This window comes from Oncorhynchus clarkii, chromosome 4 (genome assembly GCF_045791955.1).
Source record: "Oncorhynchus clarkii lewisi isolate Uvic-CL-2024 chromosome 4, UVic_Ocla_1.0, whole genome shotgun sequence".
In the NCBI taxonomy this organism is placed as follows: Eukaryota; Metazoa; Chordata; class Actinopteri; order Salmoniformes; family Salmonidae; genus Oncorhynchus; species Oncorhynchus clarkii.
The window spans coordinates 56,222,721-56,241,519 of record NC_092150.1 but is presented as its reverse complement, the minus strand read 5'-3'; the positions used below and the strand labels follow the sequence as shown (position 1 = coordinate 56,241,519).

General features: G+C 41.9%; 1 protein-coding gene across 1 annotated transcript in view; it reads right to left on the bottom strand.

Moving 5' to 3' along the window:
• Positions 1–18,799, bottom strand: part of LOC139406967 (serine/threonine-protein phosphatase 2A 56 kDa regulatory subunit alpha isoform-like) — a 118,576-nt gene that overhangs the window by 54,144 nt on the left and 45,633 nt on the right. The window contains exon 2 of the mRNA XM_071150185.1: positions 6,182–6,378. Within this exon, the coding sequence (XP_071006286.1) occupies positions 6,182–6,378 (197 nt within the window). The remainder of the gene's footprint in view (positions 1–6,181; positions 6,379–18,799) is intronic.

The window sequence follows — 18,799 nt, the reverse complement described above, 5'->3', positions numbered from 1 at the left end:
GTCAAACTTTTTAGGTAGCCTTCCACAAGTATCCCACAATAAGTTGGGTGAATTACGGCCCATTCCTCCTGACAGAGCTGGTGTAACTGAGTCAGGTTTGTAGGCCTCCTTGCTCGCACACGCTTTTTTAGTTCTGCCCACAAATTGTCTATAGGATTGAGGTCATGGTTTTGTGATGGCCACTCCAATACCTTGACTTTGTTGTCCTTAAGCCATTTTTCCACAACTTTGGAAGTATGCTTGGGCTCATTGTCCATTTGGAAGAACCATTTGCGACCAAGCTTTAACTTCCTGACTGATGTCTTGAGATGTTGCTTCAATATATACACATAATTGTCTTTCCTCATGATGCCATCTATTTTGTGAAGTGCACCAGCCCTCCTGCAGCAAAGCACCCCCACAACATGATGCTTCCACCCCCGTGCTTCACGGTTGGGATGGTGTACTTGCAAGCCTCCCCCTTTTTTCTCCAAACATAACGATGGTCATTATGGCCAAACAGTTCTATTTTTGATTCATCAGACCAGAGGACATTCTCCAAAAAGTACGATCTTTGTCCCCATATGCAGTTGCAAACCATAGTCTGGCTTTTTTATGGCGGTTTTGGAGCAGTGGCTTCTTCCTTGCTGAGCGGCCTTTCAGGTTATGTCGATATAGGACTCGTTTTACTGTGGATATAGATATTTTTGTACCTGTTTCCTCCAGCATCTTCACAAGGTCCTTTGCTGTTGTTCTGGGATTGATTTGCACTTTTCGCGCCAAAGTACGTTCATCTCTAGGAGACAGAACGCGTCTCCTTCCTGAGTGGTATGACGACTGCGTGGTCCCATGGTGTTTATACTTGCGTGCTATTGTTTGTACAGATGAACGTGGTACCTTCAGGCATTTGGAAATTGCTCCCAAGGATGAACCAGACTTGTGGAGGTCTACAATTTTTTCTGAGGTCTTGGCTGATTTCTTTCGAATTTCCCATGATGTCAAGCAAAGAGGCACTGAGTTTGAAAGTAGGCCTTGAAATACATCCACAGGTACACCTCCAATTGACACAAATTATGTCAATTAGCATATCAGAAGCTTCATTTTCTGGAATTTTCCAAGCTGCTTAAAGGCACAGTCAACTTAGTGTATGTAAACGTCTGACCCACTGGAATTGTGATAGTGAATTATAAGTGAAATAATCTGTCTGTAAACAATTGTGGGAAAAATTACTTGTGTCATGCAAAGTAGATGTCCTAACCGACTTGCCAAAACTGTAGTTTGTTAACTTCTCTAGGGTAGGGGGCAGCATTTGGAATTTTGGATGGAAAGCATGCCCAAATTAAACAGCTTTCTACTCAGGTCCAGAAGATAGGATATGCATATAATTAGTAGATTTGGATAGAAAACACTAGTTTGCAAAACTGTTAAAATAATGTCTGTGAGTATATCAGAACTGATTTGGCAGGGGAAAACCTGAGAAAAATCAATTCAGTAAGTTGAATTTTTTTGTTGTTGTAGTTTTCTATTCAATGCCATTACAGTATCCATTGACTTAGGACTCAAATGCAAACTGCAGTTCCTATGTCTTCCACTAGATGTCAACAGTCTTTAGAAATTGTTTCAGGCTTGTACTCTGAAAAATGAGTGAGTAAGACCAGTCTGAATGAGTGGACCCTGCCGTGTCACAGAGCTTTTTCATGCGCTGGACCAGAGAGAGTGACTTTCTTGTTTACCTTTTATGTTGACGACGTTATTGTCCGGTTGAAATATTATCGATTATTTAGGCTAAAAACAACTTGATGATTGAATATAAACATCGTTTCACATTACGGATACAATTTTGATTTTTTTTGTCTGCCTGTTGTGACTGCGTTTGAGCCTGTGGATTACTGAAGAAAACGCGAACAAAACAGAGGTTTTAGGATATAAAGTGAGACTTTATCGAAACAAAAGGAACAAATGTCTTCTGAGTGCCACCATATGAAGATCATCAAAGGTAAGTGATTAATTTTCTCCATTTCTGACTTGTGTAACATTTCTACTTGGCTGGTTACTGTTTGTAATGATTTGTCTGCTGGGCTATGTTCTCAAATAATCGTAAGGTATGATTTCAAGCATTTTTTTAATCTGACACCGTGGTTGGATTCACATTTAAACCAATGTAAAATAGTTGTATCTTTTCTCTCGTAAATTCCTAGGGAAGACCCTGCCTCATGGCCACACAGTATAGAGAACAAAGGAATTTTTTCCACCTCACAGAACTTGAGGTCCGAACAACATTTACGTCCCGGAGAAGGTATAAAAGATTGGTGAAGAATCCAGCTACGAACTGGTCCGTTTGTTACAACTTGGGGAAGCTCATGGGAGACGGTGTGGCCACATTACCATAACGCTGTTTATATAATAGCCTCAGATATGAGGTTTACATCTAACTGTTGTAGAAGATGAATGAGTAAGGATGATACGGTTTGTAAAATTGTGTAATGTAATTTTGGACTGTTTAATGAAGGAAACTCCAATTCCCTTTTGAGTTGAACTAAATCAGAGGACCGCCCATGAGCCCAGTTAGGGTCAGGCATCCTGGAACAAAAACCCAAATTTGAGAAATTCTAACCAGACCATGTTTCTCTCAATCACGGGAGGACAAAGGTTGCAGACCATTGCTGAATCTTTTAACCATACCACGTGGTTAAAATCTTAGACTACCGATACCGACAGAATAGTCTTTGATATTAATTACTAGTCTGCAGCTAGGAATTCGGTATCATTGAACGCAACTCTAACACACAGAGAGAGAAGGAGAGAGAGAGAAGAAGAGAGAAGGAGAGAAGGAGAGAGAGAAGAAGAGAGAAGGATAGAGAAGGAGAGAGAGAAGGAGAGAGAGAAGGAGAGAGAGAAGGAGAGAGAGAAGGAGAGAGAGAAGGAGAGAGAGAGAGAATGAGAGAGAATGAGAGAGGAGAGAGAAGGAGAGAGAAGGAGAGAGAAGGGGAGAGGAGAGAGAAGGAAAGAGAAGGAGAGAGAAGGGGAGAGGAGAGAAGGGGAGAGGAGAGAGAGAGAAGGAGAGAGAGAGAGAATGAGAGAGAGAGAATGAGAGAGAAAAGGAGAGAGAGAGAGAATGAGAGAGAGAGAGAATGAGAGAGAGAGAGAATGAGAGAGAGAGAGAGAGAGAGAGAGAGAATGAGAGAGAATGAGAGAGAGAAAAGGAGAGAGAGATAATATGAGAGAGAGAGAGAGAGAGAGAATGAGAGAGAGAGGAGAGAGAGAGTGAATGAGAGAGAGAGAAGGAGAGAGAGAGAGAAGGAGAGAGAGAGCGAGAGCGAGAGAGAAGGAGAGAGAGAGAGAGAGAAGGAGAGAGAGAGAGAGAGGAGAGAGAGAGAGGAGAGAGAGAGAGAAGGAGAGAGAGAAGGAGAGAGAGAGAAGGAGAGAGAAGGAGAGAGAGAGAAGGAGAGAGAGAAAGAGAGAATGAGAGAGAGAAAGAGAGAATGAGAGAGAAGGAGAGAGAGAGGAGAGAGAGAAAGAGAGAATGAGAGAGAAGGTGAGAGAGAAGGAGAGAGAGAGAGTGAATGAGAGAGAGAAAGAGAGAGAAGGAGAGAGTGAATGAGAGAGAGAGAGAGAGAGAATGAGAGAGAGAGAGAGTGAATGAGAGAAGGAGAGAGAAGGAGAGAGAGAAGGAGAGAGAAGGAGAGAGAGAATGAGAGAGAGAGAGAGAGAGAGAGAGGAGTGACTTCTTAGTCGACCCCCACTTCCCTTTTGTCTAACAAACCACCATGCCAGTTTAGCCCACTAAGGAAATTTCTCCTATAATTTCTTATTAAAACTAAAAGTCTGCGGCAAAGTCTAGTTTGTTTGTTTTGTTTATGCATTTCTGTGAATGACTTAGTTAGTAATAAATAAATGAGTTAAGACAATTGAAGTATGGATGACTCATAGTGAAGACTGGGTTTGTGCAGATAACCAACAATTTACGACGTTTGGAATGAGACTAACGTGAGGTAAAATAAATCATTAATTAATTCGAAGACTAATTGATCAGATAAAATATCTGAACGGTTATATTAGGAAATTATAACCTTGTAATCTGAATATTTTCCTTGGTGCCCTGACTTCCTAGTTAATTACAGTTACATAATTAATCAGTTTGATCGCGTAATACTAATTACAGAGAATCTTTTATAAAACTAAAAGTCTTCATTTAATGATAGTAAAGACAACACTACAGTTTACCCACCTTTTGCAGGAAAAATGCATTGAAAGTATTGGGAGCATTACTTTTTTCCTTGCAACCGCTGATCAGTTGACCCACCTATTTTTGTGTGTGTAATGAGCAGTACCCTTGGAAGAGCTGCCAAGGGAGTTATGGCACACCGTATCCGTGGAGCTGGTGTTCTAAATGCTGTGTGAGTCACTGTGAGGCTGTAGGAGGCTGCGAGCCATCTGAGTGTTCCAGAATGCCTACCTACTACAGGAAGAGACAGTGCTACTCCACCATGCGCCACAGTTTAACAGGATGCTTCCCCTTAGACACATTATATTACCCAGGAAAGAAACTTACGCAACCAACTGAACACTACATTTGGCCAACTCTCATTGGTACAGTCATAGGCATGCTCCGGCCTGTCAGCAAAATAATCAAACTCCATGTGCTCCATCTACCAGGCCTGTTCAAACAAACTGAAAAGGTAGTCTAGTTCTTGGTTGTTTTTTTAGACCAGCCATTTTGGATTGGTGATAAACACCAACGTGAGGAAAACAATGGGAGGAATGGAAACTTCTAGCCATACTTGGCTCGCTGGTGAGCGGCAAAACAAATCCCTACAATTCATATGCTGATGAGTCTAACTGGCAGTGGAGATGTGCCTTGCCACGAGAAAAGATCCACAGTTCTAACACTAAGTACTAAGTGGAAGCATCCATTTATCCAACATTTGTTGTTTAATTAATAACTGGTCTACATTTGCTATCCCACACTACTCAGGAATGGGGAGATAATAGTCACACGTCTATAAAGCTATCATCACAATGTCATTTTTCATCACTAAGTACTACCTCTACCATCACATAACAAGTGCAGAACCTGTTCTCTCTGACATTAGAATAGGCTGCCTGTGGCAATGATACACACTAAATGTCAGGGAATGTAGGCCTGATCTTTCAAGATAGCAATTTCAGACAGAAAACCCCATAAAAAGACACCCGGGCTGAGAAAAACACCTCTAATCTTGTGACAACGGATGTGTCCTCTCCTTCAGTGTCGAACTAAGCATGTAACTGTTGACAGTCATTGATCTAAAACAATTACTCTGACACCTCTCAAATGTGATATATCAAGATCAATTAATAAACTCAATGAAACTACTTAGGCCCCTCACATCTACAGAGTAAGGCAGTGGATGCCATAGACTGTAGTTTAAGGTGTCACAAAAAGAGACAGCCAGAGGTTTCCTGAATCCTAATGATCGCAAGGAGTGCTGAACTGAGGGGGGGGGGGGGTCGTCCTTCACTGTCTGGTCTGGATGCGTGGCTAGCGGTGAGGGTTATGACAAGGGCAAAGGGATGAGCGGGGTGATTAAGAGGTCTGGGTAATCTTTGTGTCTCACTGGAGCTGAAGGTGTGTGATGGCTTTAGGGAGAGCTGCCTCTCTCCCAGGTTGCTCAGAGCATAGCGACAGTGCACAGCACGCAACAAAGTTATATCTTCAGACCCTTTCGTTTCACATCTCTAAGAATGACAGCTGCTCCTATTCAAGAACTACTTCCTAATCTTTAGGTTGAAAAACTTGGGTGAATCAGTCCTTTTTCTTTCTAAGAACAATGGCAATTGTTCAAGCCCTTAAAATTGAATGTCATGTTTTCAATTACCACTTTCTCTACTTTTTAGTGGCATTCTTTGCAGGATAAAGGTTCTTCCACATCCTATCAAATCTCTCAATCTTGCGTAATCAAACTCATATGCCAGGGACAGTGTGCTTATTTGTTTCACAGAAGTCAAGCAGGACTGGGTGCTGCTGTAGTGTTTTCTGTTATACCATTTTCACAAAATCGTACCAAAACAAACCACTGTGTCCTGGTTTGGATATTTTCTAAGCATTGCCCTATTCCAGCAACTACGGAGGATGAGTAAATAGGCCGGCACAGTACAGCTAGTCCTCGCACAGCTCTGATAAATAGTGTGAAAAGGGAATTTGTGTAAAGACCACACTCACCATATTAGAGATCTCTGGATAGGCCGTCTCTACCAGGACACCCCTGTTGGTGGAGACATAGTCCACCAGCTCGTTGAGCGTGGCCCGCTTAATCTCCTTGCTCTTCAGGTCGGTGACCGAGTCCATGAAGTCAAACAACATGCAGCACTGCTGGAGCTTCTGGGTGAACAGCTCCTGCTGCTCCGTGGAGGGCGCATCTGGAACCAGAGATGACATGGAAACAACATTTAGAAATAAGGGATGTAACAATTCACCAATATGCATCGGTTCACGGTTCAAATGTTGAAGACAAGAGTGCATCGGTCTGCGGTGCTCCAAACCGATCCAAATGTAGCACGCATTGGTCAGAAAATCTAGTCAAACGTTACGAATCGGAGGTTCACATTTGTCCGAAAAACACCTCTAATCTTGTGACAACAATGTGTCCTCTCCTTCAGTGTCGAACTAAGCATGTAACTGTTGACAGTCATTGATAAAAAAGTAATTTTGCATGCAGAACAACCCCAGGCAATATCAAACTAGTCAAACTTAACTGTGCGCAGCTTCGTGTGCTGACCGAAGAGAGGTCTATTCACAATATTGCATATCTGTGCAGTAATATCAGCCTTCAAATGCTTGTAAAATGGCTTGGAAAATATGAGGTATTATTAGTTGAGTGACAACCAATGTAATTTGCTAAGTTATAGTTATCAAATGTGCTGTTCAAAATGTTGTTTTACAGAATAAAAATAAGCTACAAGAGACAACACTCATCTGGCTATACCTGCTGAGCTTACAATATACACTGCTCAAAAAAAACACTTAAACAACACAATGTAACTCCAAGTCAATCACACTTCTGTGAAATCAAACTGTCCACTTAGGAAGCAACACCGATTGACAATACATTTCACATGCTGTTGTGTAAATGGAATAGACAACAGGTGGAAATTATAGGCAATTAGCAAGACACCCCCAATAAAGGAGTGGTTCTGCAGGTGGTGACCAGACCACTTCTCAGTCCCTATGCTTCCTGGCTGATGTTTTGGTCACTTTTGAATGCTGGCGGTGCTTTCACTCTAGTGGTAGCATGAGACAGAGTCTACAACCCACACAAGTGGCTCAGGTAGTGCAGCTCATCCAGGATGGCACATCAATGCGAGCTGTGGCAAGAAGGTTTGCTGCGTCTGTCAGCGTAGTGTCCAGAGCATGGAGGCGCTACCAGGAGACAGGCCAGTACATCAGGAGACGTGGAGGAGGTCGTAGGAGGGCAACAACCCAGCAGCAGGACCGCTACCTCCGCCTTTGTGCAAAGAGGAGCAGGAGGAGCACTGCCAGAGCCCTGCAAAATGACCTCCAGCAGGCCACAAATGTGCATGTGTCTGCTCAAACGGTCAGAAACAGACTCCATGAGGGTGGTATGAGGGCCCGACGTCCACAGGTGGGGGTTGTGCAGATGAAAGCAGGTTCACACTGAGCACGTGACAGACGTGACAGAGTCTGGAGACGCCGTGGAGAACGTTCTACTGCCTGCAACATCCTCTAGCATGACCGGTTTGGCGGTGGGTCAGTCATGGTGTGGGGTGGCATTTCTTTGGGGGGCCGCACAGCCCTCCATGTGCTCGCCAGAGGTAGCCTGACTGCCATTAGGATATGAGATCCTCAGACCCCTTGTGAGACCTAATGCAAGACAATGCTAGACCTCATGTGGCTGGAGTGTGTCAGCAGTTCCTGCAAGAGGAAGGCATTGATGCTATGGACTGGCCCGCCCGTTCCCCAGACCTGAATCCTATTGAGCACATCTGGGACATCATGTCTCGCTCCATCCACCAACGCCACGTTGCACCACAGACTGTCCGGGAGTTGGCAGATGCTTTAGTCCAGGTCTGGGAGGAGATCCCTCAGGAGACCATCCGCCACCTCATCAGGAGCATGCCCAGGCATTGTAGGGAGGTCATACAGGCATGTGGAGGCCACACACACTACTGAACACCTCATTTGAACTTGTTTTAAGGACATTACATCAAAGTTGGATCAGCCTGAAGTGTGGTTTTCCACTTTAATTTTGAGTGTGACTCCAAATCCAGACCTCCATGGGTTGATACATTTGATTTCCATTGATAATTTGTGTGATTTTATTGTCAGCACATTCAACTATGTAAAGAAAAAAGTATTTAATAAGAATATTTCATTCATTCAGATCTAGGATGTGTTATTTTAGTGTTCCCTTTATTTTTTTGAGCAGTGTAAGTTAGTCTTAAGTACAGTGCATTTGGAAAGTATTCAGACCCCTTGACTTTCCACATTTTGTTGTGTTACAGCCTTATTCCAAAATGTATTAAATCTTCTTCCTCCCCCTCAAACTTCACACAGTACCCCATAATGACAAAGCAAAAACAGTTAAAAAATGTTTAAAGCAAATTTATAAAAAAAAACTAAAAAAAAACTGAAATACCTTATATAAATAAGTATTCAGACCCTTTGCTATGAGACTCGTTTCCATTGATCATCCTTGAGATGTTTCTACAACTTGATTGGAGTCCACCTGTGATAAGTTCAATTGACTGGACATTATTTGGAAAGGCACACACCTGTCTATATAAGGTCCCACAGTTGACAGTGCACGTCAGAGCAAAAACCAAGCCATGAGGTTGAAGGAATTGTCCGTAGAGCTCAGAGAAAGGATTGTGTCGATGGAGGCACAAAAACAATTCTGCAGCATTGAAGGTCCCTAGAGAGCACAGTGGCCTCCATCATTCTTAAATGGAATTAGTTTGGAACCACCAAGACTCTTCTTAGAGCTGGCCGCCCTGCACATCTGAGCAAATCAGGGGAGAAGTGCCTTGGCCAGGAAGGTGACCAAGAACCCAATGGCCACTCTGACAGGGCTCCAGAGTTCCTCTGTGGAGATGGGAGAACCTTCCAGAAGGACAACCAGCTCTGCAGCACTCCACCAATCAGGTGTTTATGGTAGAGTGGCCAGACGGAAGCCACTCCTCAGTAAAAGGCACCTGACGGCCCATTTGGAGCTTGCCAAAAGGCACCTTAGGATTCTCAGAACACGAAAACAAGATTCTCTAGTCTGATGAAACCCAGATTGAACACTTCGGCCTTAATGCCAAGCGTAACGTCTGGAGGAAATCTGGCACCATACCTACGGTGAAGCATGGTGGTGGCAGCATCATGCTGAGGGGATATTTTTCGGCAGCAGGGACTGGGAGACTAGTCAGGATTGAAGGAAAGCTGAACGGAGCAAAGTACAGAGAGATCCTTGATGAAAACCTACTCCAGAGCACTCAGGACCTCAGACTGGGATAAAGGTTCACCTTACAACTGGTCAACAACAATTCCCACACAGCCAATGCAGGAGTGGCTTCGAGACAAGTCTCAGTGTTTTTGAGTGGTCCAGCCAGAGCCCAAACTTGAACACGATCGAACATCTCTGGAGAGGCCTGAAAATAGCTGTGCAGCGATGCTCCCCATCCAAACTGAAAGAGCTTGAGAAGATCTGCAGAGAAGAAAGGGAGAAACTCCCCAAACACAGGTGTGCCAAGCTTGTAGCGTCATACCCAAGAAGACTCAAGGGTGTAATCGCTGTCAAAGGTGCTTCAACAAAGTACTGAGTAAAGGGTCAGAATACTTACGTAAATGTGATATTTCCATTTTTTATTTGTAATAAATTAGCAAAAATGTCTAAAAACCTTTTTTTGCTTTGTCATTATGGGGTAGTGTGTAGATTGGTGAGGGGGGGGAATGATACATTTTAGAACAAAGCTGTAACTTAACAAAATTTTGAAAAAGTCAAGGTGTCTGAAAACTTTCCGGATGCATTGTACATAGAGTAGCCAGCCAAATAGAAAAAGTAGCCAGCAAGGGAGTTCCGGGCTGGGGGGGGGTCCAGGGGGCATGCCCCCCATGAATGTGGTTTTATTTTTTTGGCCTCTGTTACATTCTAAATCATTGACTCCATCCAAAATACACAGCAAAATAATGACTTTACCTCAAGTATTGGTCAAATGAGTTGTGGTATTGAGTAGAAAGACAAGACTTTGCAATTAAAATTACTCAAAATGTATGACTTCAGTGCTAATTGTTTTGGATATCATCTACGCCTCAGAAAATAGTCCTGATCATATACGTAAAATAACCATTTTTAACATTAATCCCATCTTATCTTGAGATTCAAGTCATATTTACAGTTTTACTGCAATATATAAAATACTACAATGATGTTTGTTCTTCAAATTATGTATTTTATTGGCTTTGCTGCTGTGGGTAAGGAAACCTAGGTGTAATTATTTTATTTTGGTGAACTATACCTTTAACAGTTTGGCCTGTCAATAACTGTGGGTGGGATTGTCAGGGGAGTGGGCAAGATGTTTGTGAGTCAGAGTTGGTCGGGTTTCAGACCTGTCAATCAATCACTGTGAGTGGGACTTTGAGGGAAGGAGGTAGATTAGTAACCTAGCCAGAAAAACTAACCTAGTCTACTCTTTCAATTTAGTTTATTGTGGAAGAAACCTAAGAAAAAAGGTTGCCTTATGTCAAGTAAACATGAATTCCCTGTTGATCAATATAGAATCGCAGGAATTTGCAGGACACCCAACAAGATTGTCATTGCACGAAGTCATGCACCCATGAATAGACCTACAAGTATGATTGAAGAATGAAACACAGAAAGCAGCAGCTGACTACTCCATTGTCAATAATTTAATGAAATCAGTAAGCCTATATCAATGTATTTAATAATACCATATTCACATTATAGTGCCTTCAGAAAGTATTAACACCCATTGATTTAAAAAGTGGGAATAAAATGGGTTTGTAATTTTTTGTCAACAATCTACACAAAATACTCTGATGAAAAATACAAATATACTTAACAAAAATAAACACAAGATGCAACAATTTCAAAACATTTTACTGAGTTACAGTTCATTTATGGAAATCTGTCAATTTAAATGCATTCATTAGGCCCTGATCTGTGGATTTCACATGACTGGGAATACAGATATCCATCCGTTTAAAAAAAAAAATTGGGCTTCAGGATCTCGTCACAGTATTTTTGTGCATTCAATACTTATCAATAAAATGCAATTGTGTTCTTTGTCCGTAGCTTATGCCTGCCCATATCACAAACCCACCGCCACCATGGGGCACTCTGTTCACAACGTTGGCATAACCAAACCGTTCACCCACGGTTGGATGTACTGCCAAATTCTTTAAAACGATGGAGGTGGCTTATAATAGAAATTAACATTCAATTCTCTGGCAACTGCTCCGGTGGACATTCCTGCAGTCAGCATGCCAATTGAACGATCTCTCAAAACTTGAGACATCTGTAGCATTGTGTTGTGTGACAAAACTGCACATTTTAGAGTGGCCTTATATTGTCTACAGCACAATGTGCACCTGCGTAACGATCATGCTGTTTAATCAGCTTCTTGATATGCCACACGTTAGGTGGATGGCTTAATTTGTACACAAAATTGAAGAGAAATAAGCTTTTTGTGAGTATGGAACATTTCTGGGATCTTTTATGTCAGCATGGGACCAACACTTTACATGCTGCGTTTATATTTTTGTTCAGAGTATGTTAATTACATAAGTATTCAACCCCCTGAGTCAATACATGTTAGAATAACCTTTAACAGTGATGACAGCTGTGAGTCTTTCTGGGTAGGTCTCTAAGAGCGTCCCACATCTGGATTGTACAACATTTGGCCATTATTCTTTTCAACATTCTTTAAGCTCTGTCAGCTAGTATACACCTACTTTTCAAGATGGCAGCAAGCATGTACTTCTCTGATCAGAGTTTGTAGCTGAAAACTGGATTATTTAGGTTTGTTTCATCTGGCTGTGAACACATCAGAGAACAGTGCAATATTGCAAGGAGACATACAAAACAGGTCTGCTGAAAGTTGAGGCCTACTTGGATATACCTGGGCACACCACTTTATAGGTCCTAGTGCTGGCTGGTTTATAGTCTGTGGTTGGGTTCTGGTTTGCTGCCTATAACCAAATATGTTATTAACTAACCCAAGCTAGACTATAGCCTGTCGTTTCCAAAGGGAGCAAATTAATCATAGTGGGCAGAACAAGCAAGGAGGTGGGCAGAGCCAAGAACGAGCTAGCGAGAGCCTACTTGTGCGTTCTAGCAGGTATTTGCATATTTCTGTAAGGGAACGCCTACACTGTGAAGTGCACGTATGCAATAACTAAATTCACCTTTGCACTCCTTCTAAACAACGCAATATTTAGAAACCTTGGGATCGGATAAAGTCTACGAAACTAAGTCCACTCTGTTTGTAACGGATAAAAAACTGAAACTGTAATAAACTGAAACTGTAATAAGATCAAATGTTTCATTGATGAGAAAATTTGCAGAATGTCGGACAAAATCCATCTCACTCCATCTTCTCCCACTGCCTGCCACTGGGCTTCCTCTAACCACCATATCTGGTCGTGAGTGGAAATGCCAACCAGATGCTTCACATTTACACATCCGGAAAATATCGGTCTCATTGCTCTATTTGTGCTATAACTACGGCAATCCTACAAACTGTGCGATCCAATCTAACTATCACACTGTGTGGACTGATTGAGTTTAAGCCAATTCCTCACCAACTTGTTGTATTTGTGTGGATTTTAACTGACTTTTTCCAAATGGCCTTTCCCAGAGTAAGCAAATTGAGACATTGCAGCGTATCCTGGATAGGTCCCACTAAGACCTTTGTCCTTTTTTACTCCTCAGCCTGGTCGTAGTGCCACTGCCTCGCCACCGTGTCGCCACTCTTCGACTGACCGGCCAGGGCTTCCCAGCAAAGACCTCTTCCTAATGAATTCACCTTACCCTCATATACACAATTCCATGTCTCAAGGCAAAAAAAATGATATTTAACCGGTTTCATCCCCTTCATCTACACTGATTGAATTGGATTTAACAAGTGACATCAATAAGGGATCATACTCTAGCTTTCACCTGGTCAGTCTGTTATGAAAAGGGCAAGTGTTCTTAATGTTTTGTACACAGCGTATATTGTCCTGTATGGCTCAGTTGGTAGTGCATGGCCTACACATAATGCCCTATGATGTCAGTGTTTAAATTTTTTGGGCAAATTAATAAAACATTTCAAGCTGAAATGGGGAGGGGGGGGGGTCAATGTAAATAGTCCAGGTGGCCAATTGATGAATTGCTCAGCAGTCTTATGGCTTGGGGGTAGAAGCTGTTAAACATTTTGGACTTAGACTTGGTGCTCCGGTACTGCTTGCCGTGAGGTAGCACAGAGAACAGTCTATGACTTGGGTGCTAGGAGTCTTGTACAATTTTTTTGGCCTTCCTCTGACACCGCCTATTATATAGGTCCTGGATAGCAGGAAGCTTGACCACAGCGATTAACTGGGTCGTACGCCCAACCCTCTGCAGCGCCTTATGGTCGGATGAAGAGGAGTTGCCATTGCAGGCTGTGATGCAATCGGTCAGGATGCTCTTGATGGTGCAGCTGGAGAACTTTATGATGATCTGGGGACCCATGGCAAATCTTTTCAGTCTCCTAAGGTATTGTCGTACCCTCTTCCCGACTGTCTTGATGTGTTTGGACCATGATCGTTTGTTGGTGATGTGGACGCCAAAGGAACTTGAAAACTCTCAACCCGCTCCACTACAGCCCCAACGATGTGAATGGAGGCACTTTGACCCTCCTTTTCCTGTATAGTTCACCATCAGCTCCTTTGTCTTGCAGTGAAGTTTTAGCTCTGTCTGTACAGAGGCCTCTCTTCCTCGGTGCACACTGTCACTGTGTCAGTTTCCATCTTGTCCAGCTGTGTAGATAACATTTCACGTAAACCCTGTTTCTTGTCTGCATCGAAGTAGCGGTCCTTGTACATAGCATCAAGCATGGTGGCGACACAGTAAAGAGAGAATGCCACCGAACCACTTGTTCACAGCCTGTGTCGGCAGTTTTGTTGAGCAGGCATTTCAATGTCATGACAGAGGGTATCACGTCTGCTAAAGGCGCAGTTGATGAGCTTATTTCTCCAGTCAGTCAGAGCTAGCTATTGTGTTCATGTTTCCAAGTTTCAAACATGTTCTCAAATGCCATTGAAATGGCAGCAGCGGTACGACAACCAGCACATTCTTCAGCATGCAATACGACTTTCCTCAGTACGAAATCCTCAACGACCCACTGCGCTGTCAGATTCAGCATGCTCGTGCAACGTCCAAATGTCAGTCGTGAAGCTAATAGCAGTGACGCTATTACTGTGTAACTCCTGTAAGGCAAGATCTGAAAAATTGCGCACTTGGTAGTGTGTACCGGTGCTCGACCAGTCGGCAAAAGCCAACATCACCCACGACAGAGAACGATTGATTGTCAAGGGCAATGAATTACATTATCTTGGCGTCAATGGATTTCACCTTTGAGTTGTGGGCTAGGCTAGGCATGCTGTGTTGCACGTGTAGTGCAACATTTTACGTGGCGCCACAGGGGGTATTTGTCTGTAATAAAGTCCTTTTGTGGGGAAAAACTCATGATGATTGGCTGAGCCTGACTCCCCAGTGGGTGAGCAATATGCCCACCCATGGCTGCGCCCCTGCAGTCAGTCATGTAAAATCCATAGATTAAGGACTTATATTTTTAAATTGACTGATTTCCTTCTATGCACTGTAACTCAGTAAAATCTTTGAAATTGTAGCATGTTGCGTTTATATTTCTGTTCAGTATAGTTTATCAACATTATAAGCACAAGGCATTAAGTAAGCTAAGCGCAAATGTTTTTTCCCCATAGAGCAATTAGCAGGGAACACCGTTGTCGAAAGGGCATCGCACATGCAATCGGTTTCATGTGATTTCCGCTTGAAATTTAGAAAAGAGAGGAGATCTAATAGACTACTTTGAAGCAAGGTAAGAAATGTCTCATATGTATTAAACGTTCAGGTGCCTCCAGCTCAATGCAAAGTGATGTGCTGATGAAGCCTGCCTTCCGTTTCCTTTTGAGATGCTGCAGGAGCAGCAGCTCTCACGATGTCTGACAGAGTTTCCGCTCAAAGGCTCTGTATCTGTACGCATGTCATAAGATACATAACTTGTGTTTCCATCAATGAGAATAGGCTAAAAAGCATTATTTCGCAATGGGATTTTTTCTTCTACCCAACAATTGGCCAGCACCAATTTTATTTATCAGCTTTTTAAAACAACAACAAAAGCCAGCTATTACTGGCAAACGGAAACCCTGACAGGCGTCCTTCCTAACTGAGTTGAATGGCTTTTATAAGAGAAAACTCAGCATGGATCAACAACATTGTAGTTACTCCACAATACTAACTGAATTGACAGAGTGAAAAGAAGGAAGCCTGACCAGAATAAAATTTTTCCAAACATGCATCCTGTGTGCAACGTACTGCAAAAAATGTGGCAAAGCAATTAACACTTTGTATTCAGGACAAAAATGTATGTTTGGGGCAAATCCAATACAACACATTACTGAGTACCACACTCTATACTCTCAAGCATAGTGGTGGCTGCATCACGTTATGGGTATGCTTCTAATCGTTAAGGACTGTGGAGTTTTTCTGGATAAAAAAAAGAAAACGGAATGGAGCTAAGCACAGGCAAAATCCTAGAAGATTTCAGCAGGACAAAAACCTAAAACACAAGGCCAAATCTACACTGGAGTTGCTTACCAAGAAGACAATGAATGTTCCCGAATGGCCAAGTTACAGTTGTCTTAAATCAGCTTGAAAATCTATGGCAAGAACTGAAAATGGTTCTCTAACAATGATCAACAACCAATTTGACAGAACTTGAAGAATTTATAAAAATAATAAATGGCCAAATGTTGCGCAATCCATGTGTGGAAATCTTAGACTTACCCAGAATGACTCACTGCCAAAGATGTTTCTAAAGGTATTGACTCAGCGGGTTGAATACTTATCAAGATAGTGTTTCAATTTTTCATAAATGTTTTACAAATGTTAGAATTTCCTCTTCCACTTTGTCAATAGAGTATGTTGTGTAGATCGTTGACGAAGAAATGACAATTAAACCCATTTTAATCCAACTTTGTAACAACAAAATGTGGAAAAAGTCATGGGGTGTGAATACTTTGTGAATGTACTGTTTATCATTCACTCTCACACACAGAGAGAGAAAGAGGAGTCAGCTCAGAGGCCCTGCCCATGAGCTCAATCAAGCAGATTTGAATTTAGAATGGAAAATGAATGTGTTTCTTTAACACATGTTAGTGCATTCAATCGTATCGATTCGTTCCTCTGATAAACTGGAATTGCAGCAAAATGTTTCAAACTAAAACGCATCGTTCCTGTATTGTATCGGAGCCAATGTACGTAGATGCGTACCAAATAGGCCTAGTCTTGAAAGGGAAAGAGGCACATCCCTATTTAGTGTACAATGTAGTGTTCTCATTTGGCTTAAAGCTAGAATCCTTAACTGAAACAAAGCAGCCTCCCTGCCTCGGTTTTGGTAAAAAGCTGAGCGAGAAATGTAACCACTCAAAATTATAGACAGAGCTACGGATGCATGGATTAACCATCCATGGCATCAACATCAGCGTTTTAACCATGTTTTGAGGCTATACAGTGTTTATTTACATTGTTTACTAACATTGGAGTAAAAAAAAGCTCATATTTTGCGTTCTGATGGGTTACGACAGTTCAGTCAGTTCCCCTAAGCTCATGGGGCATTTATAAGTTATAGTCTTCGAGAAGTCCAAAAATGTATGTGACAACTAAGGATTCTAGCTTTAAACCATTGCATGGTAAAACTGTACAACCATTAGGCTTGGATGGTGTACCGTATATAGGGGTGTTTAGAAATAGCCACAGGATGCTTCTTCAATACCGCCAACACTTGAAATTTGAATATTTGTAGCTACTTTTTTAAATAAATACCTGCAGTCAACTTGTGCAATACGTTAGGAGATAAAGAATATTGCTTTCTTCATTTCACCTGTCACATAATTTTCATTATGAATCTTACTGGTGGTACCCAGTCACGTGGCGTTTGTTTACAAGCACACAACGAGGAGAGACCGGAGCATTGCGAGTCACTCACTGTTATGCAGCGTGCACCAGATGATCTAGTTACAGTATGGAATTCACAACTAAATGTTTGCCAGTTACAATTCTTGTAACTATTAAATTAACTGTCTAAAATGTGCTACACGCTCTTCAGTTGTGCATTTGGTTTGCTAATTTAGTAGCTAGTTAGCTATCTAGCTAATTGGTTAGCTTCTTCCAAAATCAAGTTTGCTTAGCAACAACAGAAAATCCCCTCCTGGATCAAGAGCCTTGCTGTCTAATACTTGTTTTGTGTGTGTGCAGCAAACTGTTAGCCGCATTTGAGTTACTTATATAACTTTATGAGCTGGGATGTCTGTCCTGCAAATATTTTAGGTCAGAGACTGTATAAAAATGTTCGCAATGCAGTCTTTAGCATTGTCTATGGGATTTTACATGTACTTGTTAGTATTGCTAACCTTCGGATTACAGAGAATCAGTGGAATTTTATTTTTTTATATATTTTTTAAAGCACCCCTTGTTTTCAGTGCCAGTATTACCAAATATGCCAGTACGGCACAAGGTCGATATGAAGGTATGACAGTCTGGATACCGCCCAAGCTTAACCATTGCATGGCATTGGTGTCAACAAAAGCTTGCCTGGTTAGTCGCCTAAACAAGATTACCTACAAAATGTGCAGTTAACTGCCAAGGCAGCCTAACTGAATGCAACTTGGAAAATACCCATCATGACTTAAGTAAAAAACGTATACAAAATTCATAGGCAAATTGCTATTGTGGAAGTCAATACTGATTGAAACCAACCTAACAGTATACAGAGGCTTCAATCCACATCCCCAGTGCAAGGCCAAACAGACATTTGCTGAATTATGAAAAGTTTACAGGTACTGACAAGGTCTTGATAAAGTTCATACTGTGCTGCTGACGTGCATTGTGACAGGGTACAGAACAGTACACTGTGATAAAATAGTTGCAGTTGAGAGTTTAGCAAATGGAGGGGAAAAAATCCTAATGGAACCTTTTAGTAGGTTTCAGTAAAGTAAACACCTCGGATCATAATAGGCCTACTGCTGACACAGCCTGTGAAAACAGAGAAGTGAGGACTATAATTTACATTAAACACAAGCAAGGACCCAGAGATCCAATTTTTAAATCACATCAAGTCAGTGTTGTTCCAATCGACAGGCTTTACATATACAACTCAATATACGTACTTTGGCCGTGCATAGGGCCGTGGCGGTCATGACATTTTGTCAGATGGTAATTGTCATGCAAATGACTGCCGGTCTCACTAAACTGACCATTAATTAACATTAACATGTTTAGCGAGCCTTTGGAACATCAACATTTTAATAAGTCAAATAAATCCATGTAATATAGCCAACACAATAAAATACATGTATTTAGTTGTAATAGGCCTAGAAAGCTGGGTATGTCTTAGAAATCAAAACATAAGAGCTGCATGATAAAATTCTATATTGCTGACTTGAAGAAAGTCGTAAAAAAAGGCACCTTTGCGCTTCCAGCGGAGACAGAGCGATAACTGCATTGCTGCTATGCTTGTGTAGCAAGAAAGTTAGCGGATATCTAATCAATGGAAA